Below are 27936 nucleotides of genomic sequence, written 5' to 3'. Positions count from 1 at the left end.
CTTTTGTGACTAAAAACTGTGTCTTTCTCTGAATAAAATTGCTAGAGTCCTCCCGAACCTTTCATGATTCAATCAATATGGAAACTGAAGACACAAATATCAATCATTTTCAATTCATCACACTTTATTTGATTTTCAAGAAGAACAGTCGCTTAGAAAACATAATTGATTGTTACTTACAAAGGATATATCAATCAAACAATTTAATTATCATACGTGCCGTTGTGTAAATTCCATCAACGATATGGTCAGACGAATATTTGTTGGCTTTGGGGGCCCAGTAATGTAGGGTATATATATGTCAACTGCCAGGCAAAAGAAAGCATAAACTTAAAATTGGATTTCACCGAAATTACAGACGTTATCAAGATGTTAATACGATGAAAAGTCACCGAACACTGCAAACGTAGATAAAAACACAACTGTGATTCACCAGCGACAACCGTGTCTTGTTCGTTTAGAAATCTTGAAACAAGGGTGTATCCTTTTTCTTGCCCGGCAGATAACTTTGACAGCATGGGTGGTAGCACATTGTAAATGAGAACATGTAATTATGTTCAATGTATGACGCTAAAATAAGATCTTATCTTATCAATATTAATAGACTGTCGTGATGTAGCTCGAGCAAAATACCAGACCGAGTCAACACTAATTGTGTGGCAGTGTACCTCGACATCGAGTGTGTCTGCATAGTCCCCACGAAGTGACTTGTTTGTCTTGTTTGGACTCAAATGTCGAAATCACAACTTTGATTCCGGACTCAAATGCCACGATCAAGATGTAGCTGCGCTAATGTGTGGCTTGCTTTACACAACATTCACAAAAACCTCCTGTGCATTTGTTTCATTGATACCTGCGTCTTGTAAACATTATGAAAAATTAAACTTGTAACTAAGTCTATGATCTGTGCTGTTTGTGCTAATCTGTGCTACCTGACCTATGTGTCAGTACGACCTAAATAAGTTGGAAAGAGTTTGCTTTGTTTGTGTGTTGAATTGAAATTAATTTTGACAGTGCGGTTAAATGATATTTATTTCCAGTTTATTATGACAACAGATTAAGCTGAATCAGTAGTGGTGTGACATGCGACTCTTTTGGGACTTCACTTCATCGTCTTCATCCTCTTGTTTGCGTCGTTTCTTCATGAGCAGGAAACACATGTACACAATGATCAGGAGGAGTATCAGGGCGACGATGCAGACCACGATGATGGCGGGGAACATCACAGACATCTCAGGGAGGCAGTTCTTTGCTGTTGGAGAAACACTAGTACCGCCTGGAAGAAAATATTATAGTCTTTAATCCATTAGTTGAACTTCTACAATTCGACTATCAAAGAGATCAACCCGGGTTCTGTTGATGGGGCAGGTAAATGGATCGTTACGTTAGGTTCTACCCCCAAATGGGTAAAATGGGTAAAGCCCATTCCAGGCATCCCCTCTGTGATATGGCAAGAATAATACTGACAGCAGTGCAAAACCCAACTGACCTTCCTAACATCTTATGCATGACCAAAGCAGTGACAGCTCGATTATTTGAACTTCATTTACATCGAACAATTTTGTTTATATCTCGCCTCAATAACCATCTCCGTGGTCTAATGGATAGAGCATATGCCTGGAAAACGGAAGGCATGTGGTTTGATCCCATGGCCGCGTCATACCAGAAGACATTGGTAGATGGTACTTGTTGGTATCCTGCCGGGCGCTTTGTATTAAGAGGATACACGAATGACTCGGAGTATAATTTGTCTGAGTGGGGTATCCATGTTAAACTTATGCTGACTACAATTTAAAGAGAAACGTTTTAATCACATTGAAGTGCCGAGTAGAATTCGAGACTAGTTCAAGCAGATACATATAGGTGAGAACCTACCGTTTGTTTGCGATGCTGTCGTGGTGTCATCCTCAAAGTACACTGTGGTGTTGGCTGTTGACTCAACTCTGCCATCATTGGTTTGACGCTTCTTTCTGTCTCCCGTTACTCCGCATGTTGTCTTGAAATAAATACATGCAGGAAGTACATACATACTGTTAACAGAAATGTGTCCAATTTCAGACTGAAGTGATTTAAAAATAATCTACGGTAATATTTACACAGTTTTACAGTTCATGTCTCATCAACATCAGATTGTAGACGCTGAAAACTGGTGCGACAGGGGACAAACGGCAGGTGGGCTTCGTTACGTTGTGTGTACACACTGGTATGTGCCCGTCGCAAATAAATAAATTGAGATATACTGCATCTTCACTGAAGAGGACCAAACACCGTGTATCCCCTTCCTACAAACCTCTCCGAAAGGTAATCAACATATGTTATACAAGGAAGCTATTAAATATATTCCATCTAATCATTGCTGCTTGTAATATAGGATATTTGTCTTTGAATTGTTGTGTCCACATTTGCTTGAGAACTGCGAGAACAATTGCGTTGGTCGATGCTCATGATGTCAATCACTGGATTGTCTGGTCCAGACTCGATTATTTCCAGGCCGACGTCATATAGCTGGAATATTGCTGAGTGTGGCGTTAAACAACAAATAAACAAACAAAAGCTTGAGAACTCCACGCACCAGTTGACAGCCAGCTCGATCCCCGGAGAGGCACAGTTTGTACTTCATGTCGTGCACCACGGCTGCAGGCCCTGGTCGGAAGTAACCTGGTCTGTACTGCATGCAAATCTTCGTGTCACTCACCCTGCTTGGATAGGAGTGCACGATTGCCTTACCGGACTCGTCGCTGCATCTGGAATAAGAACAAATCGCGATTTTAATGTTTGATTACTGTCAATTTTCAGTGGAAAAGATTAGTAGTATAGAACGGGTCAGCAGGAACCTTTTTTGGTTGATCCGGTTGATCCAGGCGGATGCGAAGGTGATTGGTTGATCCAAGTCACGTGATCGGATAGGATGACTCATGCCTCAACAGCGCGTCAGGAAAGGGTGGGGAATGAAAGGTGTGTGTTTATAAGGCAGAAAAGAATTCATAAGAAAACAAAAGTAAAGGGTTATGAATAGAGCTAAATGTATAGCGTGCTGCTCTGAATAGACAAGCAGCCCAGTTTGAATTGAGCGCGCTTGACAACTCACGTGGCCTCGTCGTTTAACCCGCGCTCGCTAGAGCGTGCGACCTGGTTTGATGAATACAGGGTGTGTGTTGAAAGTACATCATACCACCATAGAGACGGGTTGTGTCAACATGATATACGCCGGGTAATGTAAGAAAAAAAAAATGTACGTCTAGCTGGATCAAATTCATCTTGTACGGTCTACACGTTGTACACCATGAACGTTAGACAACCTGTATGGAAAAAATATAGACAAAATAGATAAGACTACGCAATCAGCAAGCTAGCAGTTTACATTTAGCGCGCAAGAACGAGCTAATGTATAGCAGAGAGACTAAGCGACCGGCCGCCCATAACAATGTCAACATACACTTACAATTAATGTTAACATAACAGCCTCGCCTGAAGCTTCCCATTCATAAATTGTGTGACCAGTGTCCCGTATTTATGATACGTTAGGGAACATGTGTTGTACATTTGTTATTTTAAAAGGGAGTTATTTCAGAGAGGATATATATGGGTATTCCCCCTCATTAAACCTTTCTTTCGTTGGTGTCTATTAAACGTATCCGGTATTTAATACATTTGAATGATGTAGGAAAGTATGTGCGTGAAGATGTTGTACCTATATCCGAACACGAATGTATGACACCTTTCAATAGATCAATTACGGTTCTAACCACAACACGCAACATGACTATGAGCGTGGTTAGCAGTTCATATTTATAAACACATCGTAAATGACAGATTTCTGATGAATGAACTCGCCCGCACACATGTCTATAGGGTTATGTTCGCCCGAACTGTAAACAGTGACACATTGATAACAGGAAGGGTGTGCGGAATGCACTCGTCCTTGTAAGGGTAAAATACGCGTTTAAACTCACCATTTAAATGATGATGACATTACTTTTTAGATGTATTGCTATCAGTGAGTGAGTGAATTTAGTTTTACGCCACAATCGGCATTTTTCCAGCTCTAGGATGGTGGTCTGTCAATAAACGAGCTTGGACCAGACAATCCAGTTGATCAACAGCATGAGCAGCGATCTGTGCAACTAGGAACCAATGGCACGTGTCATCCGAGACTGACCAACCGATCCCCGTCAGTCGCCGATAAGCATGGGTTACTGAAGGTCGATTCTATAACCCGGGACCTTCACGGGTGTAGTATGACGAAGACTATATACTAATATGCCAAAAACTGAGAAAAAAACCCAAACAGTTCATTCGTATCTTTTATTGATTCGAGTAAATCGGTTCCATACAAAGCCGTGATATACGAATGGACAATATTATTCACTCTGGAACATTATTTAGTCACTCATATACACATGCTGCTGCTGTTCGAAGGCCCTAGTGTTTAAACAGCGAGTCCATGTTTTGAAACACATTTCGCACTGTTGAATGTTTCCTTTTCTACGCTGTTTTAAGGTTGAATAGTTGTCTCTAGTCTATGCTTTATCCATTGCTTGTAACGATTTCCGTCCAGGAGGTCCCAGTTTCACAATTCCTCTCACGTACAGGGAAGTTCGGCGTTTCTTATCATTCAAACGCCTCAGTTTACGAGGTGTTTTCAAAATATGAATCAAACTAGACGCGTGGCGTTGACTCGGCATTCTCTTCTGACTGTTAGACTGATATAGTAGTGATAGGTATTTATGCCTAATCTTCTGCTCACGATCAATATACTCCTCCTATCCATCAATGGCAGGATCTCTTTCATCTTTGGTTTTAGGAGGAGTTTGAGTTTATTTTTGAGAACAGATTGTTCCGTGGAAGGATTCATGTCTCCCAGGTTGTATAGCATGTTTTGAAACAGAGGTGCCTCTTTAAAGTACGTGGTATATTCCATCGCATAGTTGAGAGTACTACGCACTAGAGCCTCCCACCTCAGTTTCAATCTTCTCTCAATCCATTCTTGCGTTCGTCCCTGTCGCTTGTACTGTTTTTTTCTGCAGTTTCATCTTGTCATGAAACGTATCGTACACCTGCTTCCAGATGCGCTGTAAGCCTACATTTTGCCACTCCGCGGCTTCCATATTAGTGAATGTTGACTTCCCATGTGGAGGTTTGACGGCAAGACCACTGCCTTTCTTGGAAGAGGCTAGGTCGTCAAAGTCTCTGTCATCGTCATCACTCTCGAGTCTGGCACGCTTTCTCTTAGGTTGAAGGCTATTGGCCGGACACCAGTGTTTGATATGTCGCTGTAGATCGTGCATGTTATCTATCAGCACCCCGCAATCTGCGCAAGCCGTGGCCATAGTCAATGATGTCTCACTACTCGTGTCTGAATCGGTTTCAATTGGCGTGAGCTGATGTTGGGGCAATCTCTTTTCTTGTGTCAGAGGACGATCCAGAGATTCTGTTGTAGTCAACTTCTCCCTACGCAGATCAGGTTCAGACTGTGCTGTTGTTCTCCTGTTTTCCTCATTTATGGGGTTAACATGCAGTCGATCCTTATCTTTGGTGGTAGGTTTTAGATCGATGGTGAGTTGTCCATAGGGTGTTTCAGCAACCTTTTCATACATAGCCATAAAGTGATCCATATGTCGGGGAAAATTCTACGAGCGAAGAGTTTGATTTGCTGTTTATCTATGGGGGAATGAAACAGGGTGACATAATGAGCGTTCAAAGCAATGTCTCTCGATTCCTTACCTCTCGGAAACAGATTTTGTATCAAGAGAAAGATCAATACATTCTTGTGATGTGAGGTTTGAGTAAACAGCCGCGAAATACGCTTGTCGTGCTTTGCTTCGGCCAGGAAATCATCCAGGACCAACACGTTCTGTTGACGAGCATCAAAGTAATCCTCGTCCAAGATATCGTAGGGAATTCCTTTTACAAAGGTCAGCTGAGGCAGCTGCTCACCGAGGTCCTTATATAATGGCTGCCATTGAGTATAACACCAAACGATGCGGGTAGGTTGGGGTTGGATCAGGCCATGCCGGAGTACATGAGAGGTAAACACAGACTTTCCACAACCACTGGGTCACACAACGAGCGCATTTGAGGGAATCAGGAACTTGAATTGTTCTCGAAGATCAGATATACATGGTAAATGAGGCAGCCACGAGTGGACTTGCGATGGCGGCGGCGGCGGCGGATGTGCTTGTAACGGCGGCTTGGCTTGACGCAGCGGCGGCGGTGGGTGGACTTGCGGCGGCGGCGGCGTTAGCGGGTGGGCTTGTAATGGCGGGTGGATTTGTGGCGGCGGCGGCGGTAGCGGATGGGCTTGCGGCGGCGGCGTTAGCGGGTGGGCTTGTAATGGCGAGTGGACTTGCGGCGGTGGGTGGGCTTGTAACGGCGGCGGCGGTATGCTATGTTTATTTCTCCTGTGTCGTAACATGACATCTCTCCTTGAAAACATTTTTTCACAGACCGGACAGGTGGCAACCCCCATGGTGATCCAATACGGTGTGCGATTAGAGGGTATGAAGCTTTCTTTTATACCCTTGACTTTGTTGACGCTTCAAGGCAGCAAGTGCCCGTTCCACCACAGCCTTCACCTCCGACACATGTTGTATTTTCACGGGTTGGGGTGTTGTCTTCGATACCTGTTTGGTTGTCATCGTTTTCATTTTAGGTGTTACCTGTCTCTTCTTTCTCTTCAGCGTCGACTTCTTGGCTGCTTGTGGTTTCTTTCTCTGTTGTGATTTTCTCAACGTAGTCTTCCTAAATATATCTCTAGGGTCAAGTCTAATCTCTGATGCTTTCTTCATGTTGTTCACGTCCAATACGTTTGCTGGCGAGAGTAAAACTGTTTGTCGGGCTACACTACTGTAGAGTTTATACTGTCTTACACGTGCAGGGAATCTTGGAAGACACTCTTTTCTTCACAGCACACTTGTGAGTATGTTAAAAAAGCGATCAGTATGTGTATTTTAATTTGGTTTTACAATACCCACTGGTAAATAATCCTTGATGGTCTTCACCTTTGGCTTCCACAGGCAGCAGGCCCATTAACCCATGCTTATCGGCGACTGACGGGGATCGGTTGGTCAGTCCCGCCTCTCTGAAATAACTCCCTTTAAAAATAACAAATGTACAACACATCTTCCCTAACATATCATGAATACGGGACACTGGTCACACAATTTATGAATGGGAAGCTTCAGGCGAGGCTGGTATGTTAACATTAATTGTAAGGCCGGGGTATGTTGACATTGTTATAGGCGGTCGGTCGCTTAGTCTCTCTGCTATACATTAGCTATGAATAAACCTGCTTCGACATTTATTTCCAATAAAACATTTTCCTCGTCAAACAATTTTCCATGATAAACTCTGTTCTCTCTTCGAATTAAGGGTGAGTATTGTAAACATGAAAATGTCCTATAGATTGCTTCCATCACTTTCCCAACAAACCTAGCTTGGTGCCGTCACACGGGTACATGTACTTATCAGTTTTCTATCTATTTTCAAAATAGCACGTTCTGAAGTAAAACTGTGCACATCATGTTACACGGTTAAAACTCAAACCATAGGGCTTATTTGTCATCGCATTAAATGGAAACGCTAGCATTGAAACATCAACTATGCAAGTCGGGACAGGGCTGAATAATTCTTTACAAATGGTTCACAATAGTACGCAGCGCGAGTGATTCGAAATCCGGTTGCCTTCAGCGTTATAGTCAATGCAGGGTGACGTGACTACCTCGTTGTTGCGCGCTAAATGTAATTAAACGACACTGCTAGCTTGCTGATTGCGTAGTCTTATCTATTTTGTCTATATTTTTTTTCCATACAGGTTGTCTAACGTTCATGGTGTACAACGTGTAGACCGTACAAGATGAATTTGATCCAGCTAGACGTACATTTTTTATTCCTACATTACCCGGCGTATATCGTGTTGACACAACCCGTCTCTATGGTGGTATGATGTACTTTCAACACACACCCTGTATTCATCAAACCAGGTCGCACGCTCTAGCGAGCGCGGGTTAAACGACGAGGCCACGTGAGTTGTCAAGCGTGCTCAATTCAAACTGGGCTGCTTGTCTATTCAGAGCAGCACGCTATACATTTAGCTCTATTCTTAACCCTTTACTTTTGTTTTCTTATGAATTCTTTTCTGCCTTATAAACACACACCTTTCATTCCCCACCCTTTCCCGACGCGCTGTTGATGCATGAGTCATCCTATCCGATCACGTGACTTGGATCAACCAATCACCTTCGCATCCGCCTGGATCAACCGGATCAACCAAAAAAGGTTCCTGAGGACCCGTTCTATACTACTAAGATTACAAGATTATCTTTGATACTGATTTTGAAAATGAACAAATTGTCTCTTCTTAAACTGATGCATTCCGTTTATGAAACACTGTAGCTCACCTGCTAAATCCTGTGTAATAAAGTGCCCATCTAATTCGTACGCACGGAAATTTGTAATAATAATAATTTAAACTAAAAATCTTATTATTTTCAGAAAAACAAAGATTGTCAAATCACACATATTGTTGCATGAAATATACGATCTTAGTTCAAACATTACAAGCCTCATCGAATGTAATAAATTGGTTTACTCATCGTAATATTTACTGTATTATATATAAATGTTGTTTTGCAAACGTTTCATGAGTTCGGGAACATGTGTGATTAAATCTGTACAATTTCTGAACATTTGCTTGACATAAACAGTATTCACAGAACGATTTTGGCACATGAGCTTAAAATAAAAACCTGCCTTTGAAGGCCACAAATATGCATTCTCTGCTCGGATTGGCTCGGAAATCAAAATAGGGTGTTTAAACATGAAGTTCAAATCAAGCTTCAGGTATATCGATGGTCTGATATCGTGCAATAATAGCAACGTAGCCAATTACATTCCACAGATTGAGCCATCTGAACTGAAAATATAATGTTTAGATCTATGTAAATAGTTTAAGAGTGACAAAAACACCCATAAGACTTATAACAGCAGGAATAACTTCAACTTTCCAATTGTCAAATTCGAGCAATATTTAAGGACCTCCCGCCTACATTTTACAACTTTCTGGGAATAATCGTGCATGCTCTTTTTCGCGGAGATTTCAAAGAGCATCAAATGGGTCTTGCCGAAAATGTGTGATCAGGGTTATAACATCCGTAGCCTCAATATTGTGGCATGGCATGTGGAAGACATGCTTGAATTTGATGTATCGGTGACAAAAATTATCTCTGATGCAATTTCATATTTCACTTGCTTCATGTGGTCCCATGCAGTTTCAGGCTAATTGTTTCTTGCCTTTGCATGTGTTTATGATGGGTGTCACCGGTGTGGCAAGATTCGCCCACCTTTTCGCAAATATCCGGTATCATTACAATTTGATAGTGATTCATTAACACATGCTCATAATATAGTCAGTATCATACAATGGTCTGTGCTTTTTGCGGAGATTTCCTTCGGTCGTGGACATGTTTTTTGTGTGTGAATTGATTAAGCTGCTCTTACCCATCGTTTCCAAACACCACTGCCTCTTTCCGCGAGGAATCCGTCTGACCATTATGGACGATTATGCGGATCAAGCCAAGGTACGAAAAACCTGAAATTACTGATAATTGAAGAAGCGGCAAATATTTGCATACTCAATCCTCTTACCGACCCGTGAATACCCGAGTTAAAATAGGTCTTCAGCAACCCATGCTTGCCGTGAAAGGCGACTACATTGTATGCGTGTCGTAAGAGTCGACTAACGGGATCGGGTGGTCAGGCTCGCTGATTTGGTTGATGCCTGTGATCGTTTCCCAGTTGCGTGGATCGATGCTCATGATGTCAATCACTGGATTGTCTGGTCAAGACTCGATTGTTTCCAGACCGTCGTCATATAGCTTGAATATTGCTGCATGCGGCGTTAACAACAAAAAACAAAACAATCCTCAAAACACATTAACATAACTTGTCTCCATCTTACATACAAAGCAACCTAAATTTACACCAGTTCCTCAATAATGACATCATACCCAGTCTACTGACATCGTGTCTGGTTAGGGAAACACGTGACCAAAGCAAGATACATGTCGCATGCAGTGTGAAAGCCACATGCTTCCAACTATCTTATAAAGAAAGTCGTTTGTACTTCCGGTTAAATGTCGTTACTTCTACTGTTTGGTGAAACATGTCTAACTCACAATATGCTCCTGCTTAATGACTCCATATTTATGTTAGTTTAGTATATAAAGACAAAGAATTACTAAATGAATGACCATTCTAGTTACAGTGACCTTGAAATGTATGAAAAGTCGCTCAATACCTTACCACTTCAATACTTCTACGAATGATGCCACTTCTTGAGTAATCATAAACTTAAGACGATTTGAGTGTATGACCTTGATAGTGAATGTGAACATTCCCGAGGACTATCCAGCATATAAACAAATGTGTTGTCCCAAGGTGGTATTCCATGTCACAAACATAAATATAGCATATGCTTCTCATTGAAAGTAGGTCATCGTGACCTGTTATTGAAATCATAAGATTGTCATCACGTTTGATTCATATTACATAACCACTATAAGCAAATAGTTTAACAAAACACTGCATGCATATTTTAAGAATGACCTCTATTGTGAGCTTGACCTTTACGATCTCGGTTCCGTCCTAAAGATGACAATTACCAAGTTGCATTGACTAACAACAAATATTTCTCGAGTATATTGGGCAATCCCCCTTATGATGACTTTGACCTTTGACATCACTGACATTTACAAACATATTATCGAATTATGTGACCTAAATGCGGTGCCGGTCTGGCTGGCAGAATATGATATAATGCAATCTCTTGCTGACTTTTTAAGTACTATTTCATCATCGAATAATCATTACGTGTCCATTGAATTCTTATACATTTTAACATTCATTAATAACCGTTTGCTTTTATTAAAGATAAATCTTGATTGAAATAATTCATGAAACACTTACCATCATCCACGATGTTTAAACACAGCTTGTAGATTTGGTTAAGTGGAACAGGGTTGGATATGGTGCGACCATTACTCAGCGTGGCGAATAGTTTTACTCCCAAAAAGTGAGCAGTCTCTTGTTGTTTGTTGAGAAAGTTTCTGTAATAACAGAGCAATTGTCCCACTTAATAAGTATATATTAACATACAATCCACAGGCAAACTACAGACATGTTCTATACTTTGAAATATAGTATCTTATTGTGTGAATGTGCGTGGGCCACATACATAAACATTTTACAACAGCTACATCTAGAACGACTACTACTACTTCTCCTACAAATTATGACGTATGGCTATTTTGAATAATACAAATGGCATTGCATAATCTCACCCTCCTCTCGACGTAAAACAGTCATTCGTGGTATATTACTCACGTTGCAGTATCTGCTAGGATGGCATCTGTGGATATGGTTTGCCCGGATTCGTTGACACAACAATTGCCATATACAACCTCATCGGAGGCCACCAGCATGTTAGGGTTGTACTGGATGCGGTATGGTATTGTATAACACACGTTCCCTCCCTGCAGAACATAATGTTGACACATTGCTTTGTCGCGAAATATTACCGAAAAGGGTAACAAATTATATATATATATATATATATATATATATATATATATATATATATATATATATATATATATATATATCTGTGTTTGTGTGTGTGTATGTGTGTGTGTGTGTGTGTGTGTGTGTGTGTTGTTTTGATATAACTCTTTAAAACGATTTAGGACACTCGCAAATGAACAAGTAAACTTAATAACCTAGCATCTAGCTTCTCCTCAAATACATAGGTAAATTGATATCAGTCTTAACAGATGATTATGAACCTGCCATCCAAACATTTCACATACATGAAATATGATCTGCCCGCGGATCCTCTCATCTCAGCACTACGTGTCCACCGAAAGTTTGTAAACGGCTTATCATTGCAAGGATTAGCTCATTTTTCGACAATATTTGAAGTTGCTGCCTTGCTTCTGCTGCTGCTGTTGCAGGCTGTATGAAAGCTTCTTAGCACTGAGGTCCACAGCGACTTTCAGCTCTCCTCTTACCTGTGTCGTAGTGGTGTACGTTCCACAGCTGCCACTGAAGCCGACAGTGATGCACTGGCCTTGTATGTCTGAGGGGATCCTGTCTTCAGTGTCAGTGATATCCCCTACTGGATTGGCAGTGCATTCAGTAGAGGTGTAGCCAGAGACCGTGATGAGGGGCTGGTACAGGTTGATGGGGTTCATGCAGATTGTCATCTTGTTTTTATCACAGGATGTGATGGTTGCTAGTTATATATATAGTCAACATGAGCAGTCACAGACATTTAGCAACAGCCTATGAACAAGTGCTTACGTTTGAAAATGTACCCAGATAATAGCAAGTGCATTATAACCATGTTTGATTCAGAAAGTTTCAATGGTTATCAATATGAAAAGGGCCTAATGTGCTGCAAATTGATCCTATATTAATTAATATATTTCCAAAATTTATTCCAGGTTTAGACTATTATCTCCATTGAGTGATATCAATATCTAAATGGGATACATATTATAATAACTAAAAACAAAATACTGAAAAAGATCGTCAAGAAACAATATATACTGAGTTTAATTAAATATGTTCATATAATGATGACAAAATATGTGGTTATATTAAGGTCACCGTGTCGAACAAACTATTATGATCACTTATACAGGTTCAGTAATCTCTTAATAATCAGATCTCTTTCTCCGTAATGATGCCTTTCTGTATGATGATCTGCAGACACAACAGATGATATTTTATATCATTTGAGACGATTATGAGAATATAATAGAGAATTTACTATGTAACTATCTTGAGTAAAATATGAACGTACTTCTCTTGCGTTCGCACTTCTCAGCTTTGCCATTGTAATATCCAGAGTCACATACACATGCACCTGTTGACCCGTTTGAGACGCACTGTCCGTTACTTCCACAGTCCATGCCAGAACAGCCTGGGCCATTTATGTCAGCTGCAATGACCAAACAATGATATCATTGTCACAACCTTTTCTACAAGAGGGGGTGCAACTGTGCAGAGTTGCGTCCCTTGGGCACGCCAGAAACCTATGATTGTGGGTTCCTATCCCGGTTCGCCCCAATTATGTTTCTAGGTTTGTCAGCACCATACCCATGCTCGTGGGTTTCACCGAAGTGGTAACCGTCTGAGACCTGCATGACTTAGGGCTTTCCTCCCACATTAAGCTGACAACGCCTTGATATAACTGGAATACTGTAAAAGCGGCGTTAAACCAAACTCACTCACTCACTCTCTACAAAGAGAGGCGATTGGGTGGCTAAGTGGTTACAGCATTCGCTTGTCACACTGAAGGCCCGGGTTCGATTCCCCACATGGGCACGATTTGTGAAGCCCATTTCTCGTGTCTCCAGCTGAAAAAATATACTCTATCAGTCAATCCTCTACATGACCATGTTGAAGTTAAATAAAATTTGCAAATCAAGATCGCCAGCAAGTTAACTTGTACCTAAGTTTATAAATGCAGGTTGGATGAGGCGATTTTGCTGGAAGGCTATCGTAAAACCACAATCTTACAGAATTGTGCGGAAAGTGTGAATTCGTCATTCATTACACATTCCCACAACACTATGTGTCATCCCAGAATTGGGAAACATTACATGTCCGCATGGAATGACAAAAATAATCGTGCATCTTGTACTGAACACCAAGCACATCTGATGCTATAACTTACATTGAATAATACCACAGTCATCTCCTGTTCTACCAGTAGCGGAGGAACAGTCACAAGTCGAACTGCTGGGTGGACAGACGCCGGCTTTGCAGGTAACACCGTACCGGTTACAGTCGAATAGAACCGCAGCTGGAACCATGGCAGACAATCAATCATTCCTACACATGTCCAAACACTCATTCGATATTTCGGGGAGGGGGTTAAAACATAATTTGGCCCCATTTTTTACATCCACAAGAAACATGTTGCTTGATTTGCTGCTTGATGTGAAAAATGCTTTCTGAAAAAATATGTTCCGCACACCCTTTAAGTGAGAAGAAACTATATGTCTTGGAACCGTTACCGTAAAACTACATGTATTCTCTTGGAACCAAAATGAAATACGGCCCTACAAACAAACAACCTCAAAATCCCCACCCACCACCCCGATGTAGAGTATTGTATGGTCGGTGCCTCACAAAAACGATTTCGTATTATGATTGCTCACAGACTGTAATGATGTCTTAATATTTAGATCCAAACAATCATAAACATGCTTTAGCTATAGACGTTAAGAAAATGGAATGTGATAACTGTTTGCTAATTCGCTAATACAATAAACTAGACGTTGTTTTTTCACAAACTTGTGCGTTTTCTTAAGTAATGTGGTTGATTATATATGTTTTGAAAATACAAATTTAAGAACGAAATATATTTTTCTTCTTGTCTGTTTCAGACAATGGTGATAAATTACACAATATTTATCTTACTGTCATCGTCGTTTATGCATCCCTTGATGGTGACGTCATCGTAGCCCGAAGCACTGATTGTTATTGAGAACTCTTCCTGTGATTCGACAACCTAAAACACAACACATGTACTGCTCCTGGAAAATGGCATGAGATACATCAATACATAAACAGGGGGAGACTCTCTCAGGGTAATATAAACCCTACATGTCCATATGCACTTCCCTCATCCAGGATAATATAAAACCTACATGAACACCTGACGGTCTCACGTCCAGGGTAATAAAACCCTACATGAATATCTCCCCTCTCTCATTCAGAGATAAAAATCCTACATAAAGACCTGACTGTATCTCATGCAGAGAAATATAAACCATACATGAACACATGATGTTCTCACTTCCAGGGTCATATAAACCCTACATGGATAACTGCCCCTCTCTCATTCAGAGATATAAACACTACACGTATACCCGACTGTATCTCATGCAAATAAATATAAACCATACATGAACACCTGACTGTCCATCACTAGGTGTCATATGAAATTTAGATGTACATTTTGCTGCCAATAATATTATTCGAACTTTGTACCCTCCATCATAACTGTAAGATTGCGGTGTCTGTACATAAGCTGGAACTGTGCTATGCCAATAATTGAATTTAAACCAACATAACTGTTTACCTTGCCCCTATGATAACAACACGTTGCTAAGATTGTTGCAGTGCCTCTCAGTGAGCTGGCACATTGCGTTACCTCTTATATAAATGTTACCTTGCAATGTTTTTAACATAACTTGATTGTTACAGTATCTTTTACTTAAAAGGAAACTTGCAGAACCACATTTATAACTGTTACCTTACATTGTCTCTTACATTACTGAACTGTTGCCGTCTTTATACTTAACTGAAACATTGCAGTACTGGCAGCTGTAACTGTTACTCTACAGCGCCTCTTTCTAAACAGGAAAATTACAGTACTGGCTGCTTTAGGTGTTACTCTGCAGTGTCTCTTTCTTAACAGGAACTTTGCAGTACTTCCTGCGTTAACTGTTTCTATGCAGTGTCTCTTTCTTAACAGGAACATTGCAGTACTGCTGCGATAACTGTTACTCTGCAGTGCCTCTATCTTAACAGGAACATGGCAGCACTTCCTGCGTTAAATGTTACTCTGCAGTGCCTCTTTCTTAACAGGAACATGGCAGTACTTCCTGCGTTAAATGTTACTCTGCAGTGCCTCTATGCAGTGTCTCTTTCTTAACAGGAACATTGCAGTCCTGGCTGATTTAACTGTTACTCTACAGTGCCTCTTTCTTAACAGGAGCATTGCAGTACTTCCTGCTTTAACTGTTACTCTGCAGTGCCTCTTTCTTAACAGGAACATTGCAGTACTGGCAGCTGTAACTGTTACTCTGCAGTGCCTCTATCTTAACAGGAACATGGCAGTACTGGCAGCGTTAACTGTTACTCTGAAGTGCCTCTTTCTTAACAGGAGCATTGCAGCACTGGCAGCTGTAACTGTTACTCTGCAGTACCTCTTTCTTAACAAGAGCATTGCAGTACTTCCTGCTTTAACTGTTACTCTACAGTGCCTCTATCTTAACAGGAACATGGCAGTACTTCCTGCTTTAACTGTTACTCTACATTGCCTCTTTCTTAATAGGAACATTGCAGTACTTCCTGCTTTAACTGTTACTCTGCAGTGCCTCTTTCTTAACAGGAACATTGCAGTACATCCTGCTTTAACTGTTACTCTGCAGTGCCTCCATCTTAACATGAACATGGCAGTACTGGCAGCTGTAACTGTTACTCTGCAGTGCCTCTTTCTTAACAGGAGCATTGCAGTACTGGCATCTGTAACTGTTACTCTGCAGTGCCTCTTTCTTAACAGGAACATGGCAGTACTGGCAGCTGTAACTGTTACTCTGCAGTGCCTCTTTCTTAACAGGAGCATTGCAGTACTTCCTGCTTTAACTGTTACTCTGCAGTGTCTCTTTCTTAACAGGGACATTGCAGTACTTCCTGCTTTAACTGTTACTCTGCAGTGCCTCTTTCTTAACAGGAGCATTGCAGTACTTTCTGCTTTAACTGTTACTCTGCAGTACCTCTATCTTAACAGGAACATTGCAGTACTTCCTGCTTTAACTGTTACTCTGCAGTGCCTCTTTCTTAACAGGAGCATTGCAGTACTTCCTGCTTTAACTGTTACTCTGCAGTGCCTCTTTCTTAACAGGAGCATTGCAGTACTTTCTGCTTTAACTGTTACTCTGCAGTACCTCTATCTTAACAGGAGCATTGCAGTACTTTCTGCTTTAACTGTTACTCTACAGTGCCTCTTTCTTAACGGGAGCATTGCAGTACTTTCTGCTTTAACTGTTACTCTGCAGTACCTCTATCTTAACAGGAACATGGCAGTACTTCCTGCGTTAAATGTTACTCTGCAGTGCCTCTATGCAGTTCTTTGTCTTAACAGGAACATTGCAGTACTTCCTGCTTTAACTGTTACTCTACAGTGCCTCTTTCTTAACAGGAACATTGCAGTACTTCCTGCTTTAACTGTTACTCTGCAGTGCCTCCATCTTAACAGGAACATGGCAGTACATCCTGCTTTAACTGTTACTCTGCAGTGCCTATTGGATAACAGGACCATTTCCGGGATTTCTGCTTTAACTGGAACTTTTCAGTGCCTGTTGCATTACTGGAACATTACGGCGTCTGTAGTCTATTGATACCTTCCATGCACACTGTCTCAAACATTGTGTAACCTAGTCACCCAAGTAAACTGCAACATTGTAGTGCCTGTGATAAAAATGTGGTATTGCGTTAATGTTACATTCAACATTGCGGTATCTCTAACATAACGTCCATCTTCATATGGCTTAATCAGTGCTTATAGATTACTTTTTGATTAGCATCTAGACATTGGAAGAACATAAAAATATAAAAACAATAATGGTGAAGGTGAAAGACGCTGCCTTGAAACGTGGATAAAAACAGTTACCATGCTAATATGGTCGCACAAGACCTCTTGGTTAAACATAAATTGTCAATGCAAGAGAAAATAGTCTAGATTATCCACCGCAACAGATTGTATATAGCGAAAAGGGAAAAATAGCTGTTAAAATTCAATGTAAATCAGTGATGACACCAGATGTTAGCGAAAGGCTAGGCATAACCTGCCATAGGCCCTGCCGGCATCACCCATCATACACATAATTTGCATGAAAGTATATATATATATATCAAGTGATCGATGAACCACAAAACCCAGTGAAAGGATTGTCCATTTACTGATTTGTTGAAACTAATAAAAACGATGTTGAATTTTGAATTATGCCTGCTGTTTACAAGTGCAGAGATTCTGCTACTTTTAAGTAAAGAAAAAACGTTTAAGAAATATATTCGTTTTGCAACACGACAATTGGGATCAGGTATATTCAAGATACTTTGTAACAATCAAACAAGTGAACAAATATCTGAACGAATTCTGTGCATGAACTGTTCAAATCATTCCCGCAATCTTTGTTAGGACGTGATTTATGATCGTTTATCTATCAAAATTGAAACCAGATCGATACTACCACTCTTACCAGATCGTCGATTATAGGCACTTCCAGATAAGCATTTCTCTTTCCGTTTTGAAAGGCGAGCGTTGTGACATTGTTGGCGTAGTCAGTGGTCGAATCTGCATCGCCGTTGGTGTAGGTCACTGCTGCAGTCATTGTTGACCTATCCGATGATGGTCTCCTAATTGGGATGACCAGTTGCCCCAAGCTCTCGGTGACACATGATTTCGCATTCGCGCTGAACACCAATGGAGGCTGCGTGGTTGTCGTGGTAGTCGTGGTCGTCGTGGTAGTCGGATCTGGAGGCATTGTAGAATAGCGTTTAATGTGTTGAAAATTAAAGCGACAAAGGCAGCACAATCCATTGTACGATTCCAACAATATTACAAACATCATTGTGTTTTAATAGTGAAACCGGCTCATTTGTTTTATATTTAGATCTTTGCATAAAGATTCAGAGTAACAAATACATCTCCACAATACTGTCTGACAAGAGGGGTGACTTCTGCTTTCCAATATTTAATTTTCTCTTTATGTCAAGCTGCGATGCCAACGGATCAGGATCCAACCTTTGGTGTCCCCATTTAAGGCACAATCGAGCATACTACTTCTACGACTTTTAGCAAAGGGTCATAGGACTTGCTCATAATTTATTTACATAATTAAAAGAACTGTTCACCTTCACAGCAGCAATAGTATAGGTATAATCTTTGAATGGACGGTATGCGAGTGCATTGCAATTTACATCGAAAAAATCTCATGCACATTCTTATTTGTTTGTGACTAAATATTCCCAACAGGTTACACAAACATAAATAAAACCAACATATCAATTTAGTTCATTTCTGATATCTATCAATATGTGGTCAAAGGTCAATATTTTCTACTTGACAAATACCCAGCTGACTTCAAATACAACTCGCAGAGTTATTCAAACTCACAGCTTCTCGGTGTTTAGCTTCATGTACTATACTGCAATGAGAGTTGCCAGGGACTCACATGCTACATTATTTCAGAAAGGTGAGTGAGTATGGTTGTACGCCGCTTTTAGCAATATTCCAGCAATATCACGGCGGGGGACACCAGAAATGGGCTTCACACATTGTACCCATGTCAGGAATCGAACCCGGGTCTTCGGCGTGACGAGCGAACGCTTTAACCACTAGGCTACCCGACCGCCCCTATTTCAGAAAGGAGAATATTTTGTCAATGATAAGGAGGTGAGCTGTGGAATACTTACGATAAATGTTGACGTGATATTATCGGGAGTGCCAAATTGTAACACTTTGTCCCGCTTGCGTGCCTTGTTGACATCGCCGTGGGAGCCACGTGCTTTCCAGCTATCACCTTATGCACTCCAAGCCTCGCTTTCATAGCGGAAGTAGCGAAATGCGTAAAGGCCAATAACGGAACTTTGTTTGTCCTGCGACAATTAGCTATATTTAATTGCTACCAATTATAACTAAACGAGCTACAACAAAGTATCACTGGCAACAACCATTTGTTACCAGCTATAACCAGAAAAACTGAGCCTAACAAGAATTGTACATGAACAGTGATCTGAGATTACCAAGTTGACCAGGGATGCAAAATGCTACCACTAATGGCGAGTAGTTAGCCGCTGTAAATCTTAATGCGAATCTCTCCTCTGGCTCTTGGGTCTGTAACAGAACAAACCAGTAAATTAGGCTATGTGTAGGTGTCAGTAACGTCAAAATGTTGAATCTCCGTGACACTGTTATCACAGCGCGTTACTTGAGTCGAATGAATGAATGAATCCTTGTTGAATTTCGTTCAATGGTAAATAATTTCCAGTGGAAGCTGTGGTTTAGGACCAAACAAGGCTGTATCATAACCATACATTATATTACAGTTAAAGAACTCAACATCTTTAAACAGGGTTATCTTCGCAAACTTCCACATGCCCAAATTGCAACAATTAGTGGAACACCACAATGAGTTGTTTCATTTGTTTCATTTGAAGAACATGACTGAAAAGATGAATTTTATTAGCGAGGTTTCCTATTCTAATGAGTAGATTCTGAGTGTAAAAAATGGTTTATGCTGTAGTTTCTGCTGGTTGTATAATTTCCTGTTACCACTGTGCTGTCATATCGCTTCTTGTGCAATGTTTTATTGAGTAGAACCTCACACAGAGTTAAATTTGGTACATCGCATATTTTTAGTCGATTGCATCATGCTCAGTGATGTTTGTACAAACGTAGCTATTTACATATCAATTCATAAGTATGGAAATAATATTTACGTATCAAGAATTTAGTTTAAACATACCATGTCTGATGTTATTGATACACGGATTGCAACGGTTGGAAGGACTGTGAAAATTCCGACTTTTCCAGAGGGGATATTATAATCCACATCGAACGTTGCAGTGTCATCTCCTTGTGGATCAATTCTAAAGCTGAGTCCAAACCCGTTGTCGCTTAGATCCTTACGTAAAGTGAACACAAAGTTATCCCCCTCAGATGTCTCAAAACAAACATCGGTGGAAGGTTCAGTTGAAAAAGAAAACAGTGCAACTGAAATTTCACAAACGTAAATTGTCATTGAATTATATAACGTATTTCATAATACAAAAAACTTTTAGATTGAGGTCACACTCTGCGGAACACAGCATACACTTTATGACCGAGTTGGACATTAACTGAAATACCAACCCTTGGCACTGTCTCAATAATTAATATATGTCCTACATATGATACCAAGAGGTGGAGAGGTAGCCTAGTCGTAAAAAGTTCCATGGGTGCGGTGTGTGAAGCCCATTTCTGGTGTTCTTCGCTTAGATGTTGCTGTATTTATGTGAAGAGCATCTCATTCATTCACATGACTATATTCCCTGTGAAGATCAGGGTTAGCATTGGTTATCAGCAACTCCATCCAACGGGATCGAGTGGTCAGGCCCGCTGACCAGGTTGATGCATGTATAATTACATACCGTCGTTATATGACCCGTGAAGACCTGGGGTAGAATAGGTCTTCAGCAACCCATGGCTTCCCTGAAAGGCGACTAGGCTTGTCGTAAGAGGCGACTGACGGGATCGGGTGCTCAGGCTGACTTGGTTGATAGATGCTCATACTGTCAATCACTGGATTGTCTGGTCTAAACTCTATTATTTACAGGCCGCCGTCATATAGCCGGAATATTGCTGAGTGCGGCGTTAAACAATAAACAACTAAACAAACAAACACACCGTCCTGAAATAGCTGGAATATTGCTGCGTGCGGCGTTATACAAGAAACAATCATACAAACACACGACTATATTACGATGCTCTGAGATGCATGTTAGTAAGTGAGTGATTGCACAATGGTATCAACACATTCCAGTAGCACCCCAAATTGAAGCAGTACAAAGTAGGTTTCTCACTGGTATTCCCTGATACTCCATAAAGTAGTCTAACAACCTTTTTGTTTTGGCTTTGAACACGATTGCCGTAGAATAATACTTCTTTTGTGCTGACATTTCACCAAAAATGTTTATAATAAACTTGCATAATCCCATGCAACTGACACCAAAGTGAGTGGTATTGCTTTTAGAATCGATGTAGACACCTCACCAAATCCAGATCATGGTATTCATCAAAAGTTGATTCTCCCATGAAATATCCCTCGTACTATCAATATCGGGAGGTGGGTTTCGCTGATGTTTAAGGTTCTGGTTCTATTATACACATGGGTATAATCAATATGAAATCCATTTCTCGTGTCCCCGCCGTGAATATTGCTAACAGCGGCGTAAACACCTATTCACTTCTAACAATATGGAACTAACATTGCACCTGTATCAGGTAAATAGACCAAGCGATGAACTAAGCCTCACCTGATTGCCCAGAACACATGTACAACAGCAGCAGAGAGCCAAAGCTGTAGACGGTGTTTAAGCACATTTCCCCAGGCGTGTCTGACAAAACAAGAAAAATCATTTACCTGATATCTGAGAAATAATGAATACATCAAAATACATCATCCACTACAGTAAGTTCAATTGCCACGGTTGTTTGACATTGGTAGTCTAATACAAGACAGAAAAATTCCTGTCATCCACAAACTGTGAGTATGTGGTCAGGTTTATTGTTTTGCATACACCTAAATTGGGTAGTACAAAACAGACTTGTAATGATGAAGGGACGTGAATAAGATATCATATTGAAGGAAGTTTTTTATTATTGATCCAATTTAAACCGTTTCAAGTGTATGTTCAAAGACATGTTGGCGATGTTCGTTTGTTTGTTTGTTGTTGAATGCCGCACTCAGCAAGAGTCCAGCTATATGACGGCTGTCTGGAAATAATCGAGTCTGGATCAGACAATCCAGTGATTGACATCCACGCAATTGGGATACGATGACATGCATCAACCAAGTCAGCGAGCCTGACCAACCAATCTCGTTAGTTGCCTCTCCAGACAAGCATAATCGCCTTTTACGGCAAGCAAGAGTTGCTGAAGACCTATTCTGCCCTGGGTCTTGTTGGCGATGTATTGTGAGGGTGCAGAGAACCAAAAGGCGAATGTGGTGTGTCGTCAAACAATGAACGAATGATCAATCATAAGGTGTGACATGGTCAAAACCAATCTCCTAATTACAATTTGAGAGAGTCTTGTCCACTGCGCTTGCAGCGACTGGCTCCCGATCATGTCCCAGACGTGCCCTATGGAGGTAAGTTTGATGATGTATTGCTGCTGTATGCGAGCCTCCCTTTCCATGGACAATATGCAACGGCGTTCTGGCAGTCATAGTGATTCCGTCTTATGTCCTTACACATCCTATCCTGAATATCTATCACCTTGCCTTACGTTGACGTTCGTCAAGACGCATCCGTCCACGCCTATCCAGAAAGCCCAGTGTGAATCTAGACTCACCTGAAAATATTGCAAGGTCATCGGCGATTTCCCCAGTTACGTCGTTCTAAATATTATTGACGTCTGGTTATACTGTAAACAGTTATCGGAAATGTGACGCTGTTTTACTGTAAATCCATGTGTTAGGACGACAGTATTATGTTGTTTTTATTATACCTGAACTGTTCTGTCATATGTTTCTTCAGTTACGGTAAGTTACTGTATGCACTGTCTCCATTACGCAAAGGTGCACAAAAGGGTGACGGGGGTGTGCAAATCTGAAACTTCAACCTGACAGGACAACATCGGTACGCATCATGGTGGTACAAACTTCTATCCGAGCACTGGGATGGTGAAAGTTGTGTTCCGTGTCAGCTCCGTTCTGCAATCGTGCGTCATCCCATCCTTGACTGTTACTGACCTACATGTACCACCATATTGGTCACGGTACCTAACAGTACAGGGATGAAGTCGTTGTTTGGGGACCGACCATACCTCGTCGTCACGTCTCCTGTCTGAACTACAGGTTCCACATATGCGAAATCACACTTTTGGACATCAGCATCTCTCTATCTGTCTGGCAGATCCCCCCCCCCCCCCCCCCCCAAACATGGGTGTATACTAAAATGTCTTTCTCTTGCATCTGTGTTTTATGCTTTCTGTTTTTGTCTGTCAATGGGCTCATTCTTGCCTCTTGAATTTTATCACGTTTTGCATATGCTGCGACTGTAGACTTGTGTTTACATCTATTTGGTGGACATGGCTCAGAATTCTTGATAGCATGTCACTCAGCAGTGTCTCAACTTAGCCTTCTTTTCATCCTTTCTATCAGTGTATCTCACATACATTTACGGTAACACTGAACTTGTCACTACATGACGTTACATAGCCACATTAACAAACTATCACAGTTTAATTATGCTTAATTTATTAAATATAATGATTCCGACAATAGGCCATTTGAAATTCGATGTACTCTTCGAGATCGTTCATTTTGTTACAGTTGATCTAGGCCAAACAATAACGATTGTTATGTATGATTCTAATGAATAAAAATGCAATGTGGATGTCTGTCTGTGAAAGAAGGGATCGTTCTATTGTTTTGTTGAAATTTTAGTCGCATTCACGTCAATACAATACTACTTCGTGATAACTGACATCAATGCAAACACTTCTCACCTAACATTCCTGTATGATTTTACATATGTGCCGAAACAGATGCAGTAGGGAGAAATCGGTAGAATAGTGATGAGATTTCACAGGGTATGCATAGTCAATGACCAAGAAAAAGTAAACCTTTGCCTTGAGTGAAAATGTAAAATTCTCGCGTGGTTTAGACTATAGGACACCGTAGTTCGAGACAAGAGGAGGGACGATGTTTTGGCTCAACTCAAATAGCATAGAAGAGATACTCGTACGTATTTGATTTATCTTGAAATGAGATATATCGTTGCATTATTCGATTGGTTTGTCATTTTTATGATAAATCTAAGGCATGGAGAACCCACGGCATTGCGAGAAAAGGGATATACATTTAACTTGTCAAATGTAAATCTGCAGGTAATTTAACCCTACATTGACAACACTGTAGTGATATAGCATGTTGTCACGCCGGTGACCCGGGTTCGAATCCCAACATGGGTACAATGTGTAAAGCCCATTTTTGGTGTCCCCCGCCGTGACTATGCTGGAATATTGCTAAAAGCGGCGTAAAACCATACTCACTCACTCACTCATATAGCGTGTTAATTGCTGAAACCCGGAAATCGATACATTTGAGGACAGAACTAAATTGTGAAATAAGTAAATGACCACACAAGACCAATGAGCAATCAACACAGTATATTGAAATACACAAGGTTTACAATCCTAAAATGTAAATTAAATAATTGGATTGCTCAGTATGTGGCAGCAGCAATAAATAATAGGCCCTATTACAGAATTAGTGCCCAGTATTGATAACAGGTGGATGTTTCGAATTAAGCATGTGCCCCGTTCTTGAATCCCGCAAACAATATTGGAAACAGGCTGAAAAGTTTGTTGTCTTTTTCTGGCAGGTATATGTGTTTCCCGTCCGCATGGGCAAGTAAGATAGAAAGGATGAAAGTCGAGCTTCTCACAACGGAGCTATCTGTGCAGGGAGGCTATAGCTAGCGAAGGTGTCAAGGACGTAAAAAGTGAGGGAAGCCACAATGTTACACTTTGGACCACCGTAGGCTAATAGTACGTTTTTTCAACGCATCATTGAATTTTTGCCACTTAGAATCAACACAAGTGCCTACGTATACAACAATACTGCTGCCACATAACTGTATGAAAAGATAGAAAACTATATGTAGACTATTTTCCAGTCATAGGATGAAACGAATTTAGATCTTGATCCTGCTAACTCAAAGTCAACTTGTCCACTCATAATATATCGAACTGTCCGAAGTGTGAGACAATAGGAATGTTGATATTGGCTCAGAGTGCCGTTAGAATGTTGTCGCAAACTACATTAATTGTTTGTAATGTCACAGATAAGATAAGAATGTTATCCGAGGAAGAAATCTGCCAAAAGAGTACATCAGTACTATCAACTTTAGATTTGACTCTTAAACCTGATAAATGTCCATTCCACATTTGTACTGGATTCCAATGCTCCGTAAAAATCCGTACAAAGAGAAATATATTGCTGGGTTCAGCAAACATACCAACAAATCCCTGTCTCAAAGATAAACCATAATCCTTAATACTATAAAGTAAGGACTTTCTTTATATTCAAAGAATACATTTGAGACAAGTGGAATTAATACGGTGTGGGTTCTCACAAACTTAAAGCACTGGCTTCAGTTTTGCAACCTCAGCAAAGAACCAAGTATACATTTGATTTTTTAACTTTGTACACCACTATCCCACATGTAAACTTAAGGAAAAAACTGATCCCTGGGGCATTTGTTACAAAACGTGACCAAGCATCCAGCACTACTGTTTTATGTTAATTCGCGAACGCTTGGCGTCATCACTGATTTTCAATGATCCATTCATTTAATTATCACCGCTATATTGCCTTTCACGTCCTATGGAATTGATTTCGGTGGATAATCGTGACAAGTTAATCACTGGCTTTGAATCTATAGATTTACATTTCTATCGTCACAGGTTCGGGGTTACTTGTCAAAAATGAAACCAAATGCCGTCTCAAGTTTAATGAGAAAACAATCAAGCAAAAAGCAGGGAACCCCCATAGGCTACAATCGGCTCGCCTTCTTGCTTGATCGGCTTCTTATGCATAGAATCGGAATTACTTCTCTGAAAACAAGGAATTTTGACGAAAAGATGAACTTCAGTTTCAGGTATATCGATTATATGACATCGTTCAATAACCATCAAATAACTAATTCCCTTCTCTGATGTACCCACCTGAACTACAAATGAAGGAGACTTCGTCTGTTTATGTTTATATCTATGCATAGACCATATGACATGAAGCATGACTTCAACTTTCAAACGGTCAACTTTCCCTTTATGTCCAGCAATATTCCAGCAACTCCAGCCTTTGGTGCCACAATCGAGTATACTCTTTATACGATGATTTCAAAGAGCGTCATAGGAATCTTCAACACAAGTTGTAGCCGTGGGTAGTCGTACTTTAATACCACGTGCATGGACAATATTAGCTATACAATATCTAAACATTGTGTAGGACAAGGGCATTGAGAGCATGATTTGGGGGACCAAAATTGGGGGGAAAGACATTTCTTCAAGAAGAAGACGTCCCATGGGCACCATTTGTGCTCCCCTTCTTGTTGATCTTTGTCTTTATGCATATTTCCAAAAGTCAACTTACCCTTTATGTCAAGCAATATTCCAGCAGCTCCAGCCTTTGGTGTCTACATTTTACACATTTTGCGGTACAATCGAGCATACTCCTTCGATGATTTCAACGAGCGGCATAGGAAACATTAACAAAAGTTGTTTGGTCCAGGTTACAACATTCAAGGCCTCAGTAATGCTTTCAAAACATTTTAAGAAAGACACGTGGAGGACATTTCCAAATTTGACGCATCAATGACAACATTGATGTCCGAAGCAATTCCCTTTTTCGACACGTTCAATGTGTTCCCGTGTCTTTTCAGATGAATACCTGATTTGCCTTTACCTGGGTGCCACCGGTGGGGCAGGATGCACTCACATTTCAGCACAAGATATCATCACTATTTGTGAGAGGTTCATAACCACATGCTCATGATATAGTCGGAATTGTATAATCGACTCGGTTTTTGGTCGCTTTTATTTAATAGTATCTTGTTTCTTCTTAAGCGGTATAGGGGCGGTCGGGTAGCCGAGTGGTTAAAGCGATATGGCTGAAATATTGCCGATGTGACGTAAAGCATAAACTCACTCACTCCCTAGTGGTTAAAGCGTTCGCTCGTCACGCCAAAGACCAGTGTTCGATTCCCGACATGGGGTACAATGTGTGAAGCCCATTTCTGGTGTCCCCCGCCGTGATATTGCTGGAATATTGCTAAAAGCGGCGTATAGCCAAACTCACTCACTCACTCTTAAGCAGTATATGATTAATGGAGTTTCAGATAACAAGGTTTCACTGTACTCGTACCCAGGAAGCAAATTATCCTGGACGTAAGAGGTGTCTTCATTGATCGGTAGTCAGGTTCGGTCACGTCAATGTGTCCTCATACACAAACGGTGTAAATCATTGCTCACAATATCGATCGTTGGATTGTCTTATCCGGTCACTATTATTTACACGACGAGGTCTGAGTGAGGCAATAAACAACAAATGAACAAATAAACAAAACATAAATATCGAGTCTATTTGATATAATTAAAAATGCGATACGTAAAGTGTAAATATATATACATGGTGATTTTATATGTCGACTTACCAAGTTCTGCCAAACAGGTCTTCCAGCTGGTAAACTTCCTAAACAAGGTAGATGCAGCCTGTTTCAGAGATATATTGAAACTGTTGTCGGATAAGGCTACGTACATATACATACCCGTTACTCCACCAGTGAGGTTCGCCGAAACATCTCGATATG

General features: G+C 40.7%; 1 protein-coding gene across 1 annotated transcript; it reads right to left on the bottom strand.

Moving 5' to 3' along the window:
- Positions 1-103: 103 nt before the first annotated feature.
- On the bottom strand, positions 104-27936 carry LOC124114998 (EGF-like domain-containing protein 2). Its single transcript, XM_046475774.2, has 15 exons — positions 27781-27936; positions 21874-21954; positions 20325-20572; positions 19603-19693; positions 18057-18331; positions 14488-14578; positions 13739-13867; positions 12863-13000; positions 12066-12289; positions 11383-11531; positions 10966-11105; positions 9499-9589; positions 2573-2744; positions 1876-1996; positions 104-1276 (listed from the first exon to the last, which is right to left on the bottom strand). The coding sequence occupies exons 1-15, from the start codon at positions 27890-27892 to the stop codon at positions 1068-1070; spliced, it is 2271 nt and encodes a 756-aa protein (XP_046331730.2). The 5' UTR covers positions 27893-27936; the 3' UTR covers positions 104-1067.

The sequence above is a fragment of the Haliotis rufescens genome, unplaced genomic scaffold (genome assembly GCF_023055435.1).
Source record: "Haliotis rufescens isolate VD_foot unplaced genomic scaffold, xgHalRufe1.0.p SCAF_4, whole genome shotgun sequence".
In the NCBI taxonomy this organism is placed as follows: Eukaryota; Metazoa; Mollusca; class Gastropoda; order Lepetellida; family Haliotidae; genus Haliotis; species Haliotis rufescens.
Note: the sequence above shows the minus strand (reverse complement) of the source record. Positions and strands in the feature narration are given on the sequence as shown.

Excerpts from the sequence above, each read along its gene's own strand:
- LOC124114998 (XM_046475774.2), bottom strand. The coding sequence starts at position 27,892 with ATGTATATGTACGTAGCCTTATCCGACAACAGTTTCAATATATCTCTG. Across the intron at positions 13,868-14,487 it reads ATGCATAAACGACGATGACA|CTGCGGTTCTATTCGACTGT; the intron begins GTAAGATAAATA and ends CCATGGTTCCAG. Across the intron at positions 9,590-10,965 it reads TTTAAACATCGTGGATGATG|GTTTTTCGTACCTTGGCTTG; the intron begins GTAAGTGTTTCA and ends CAGTAATTTCAG.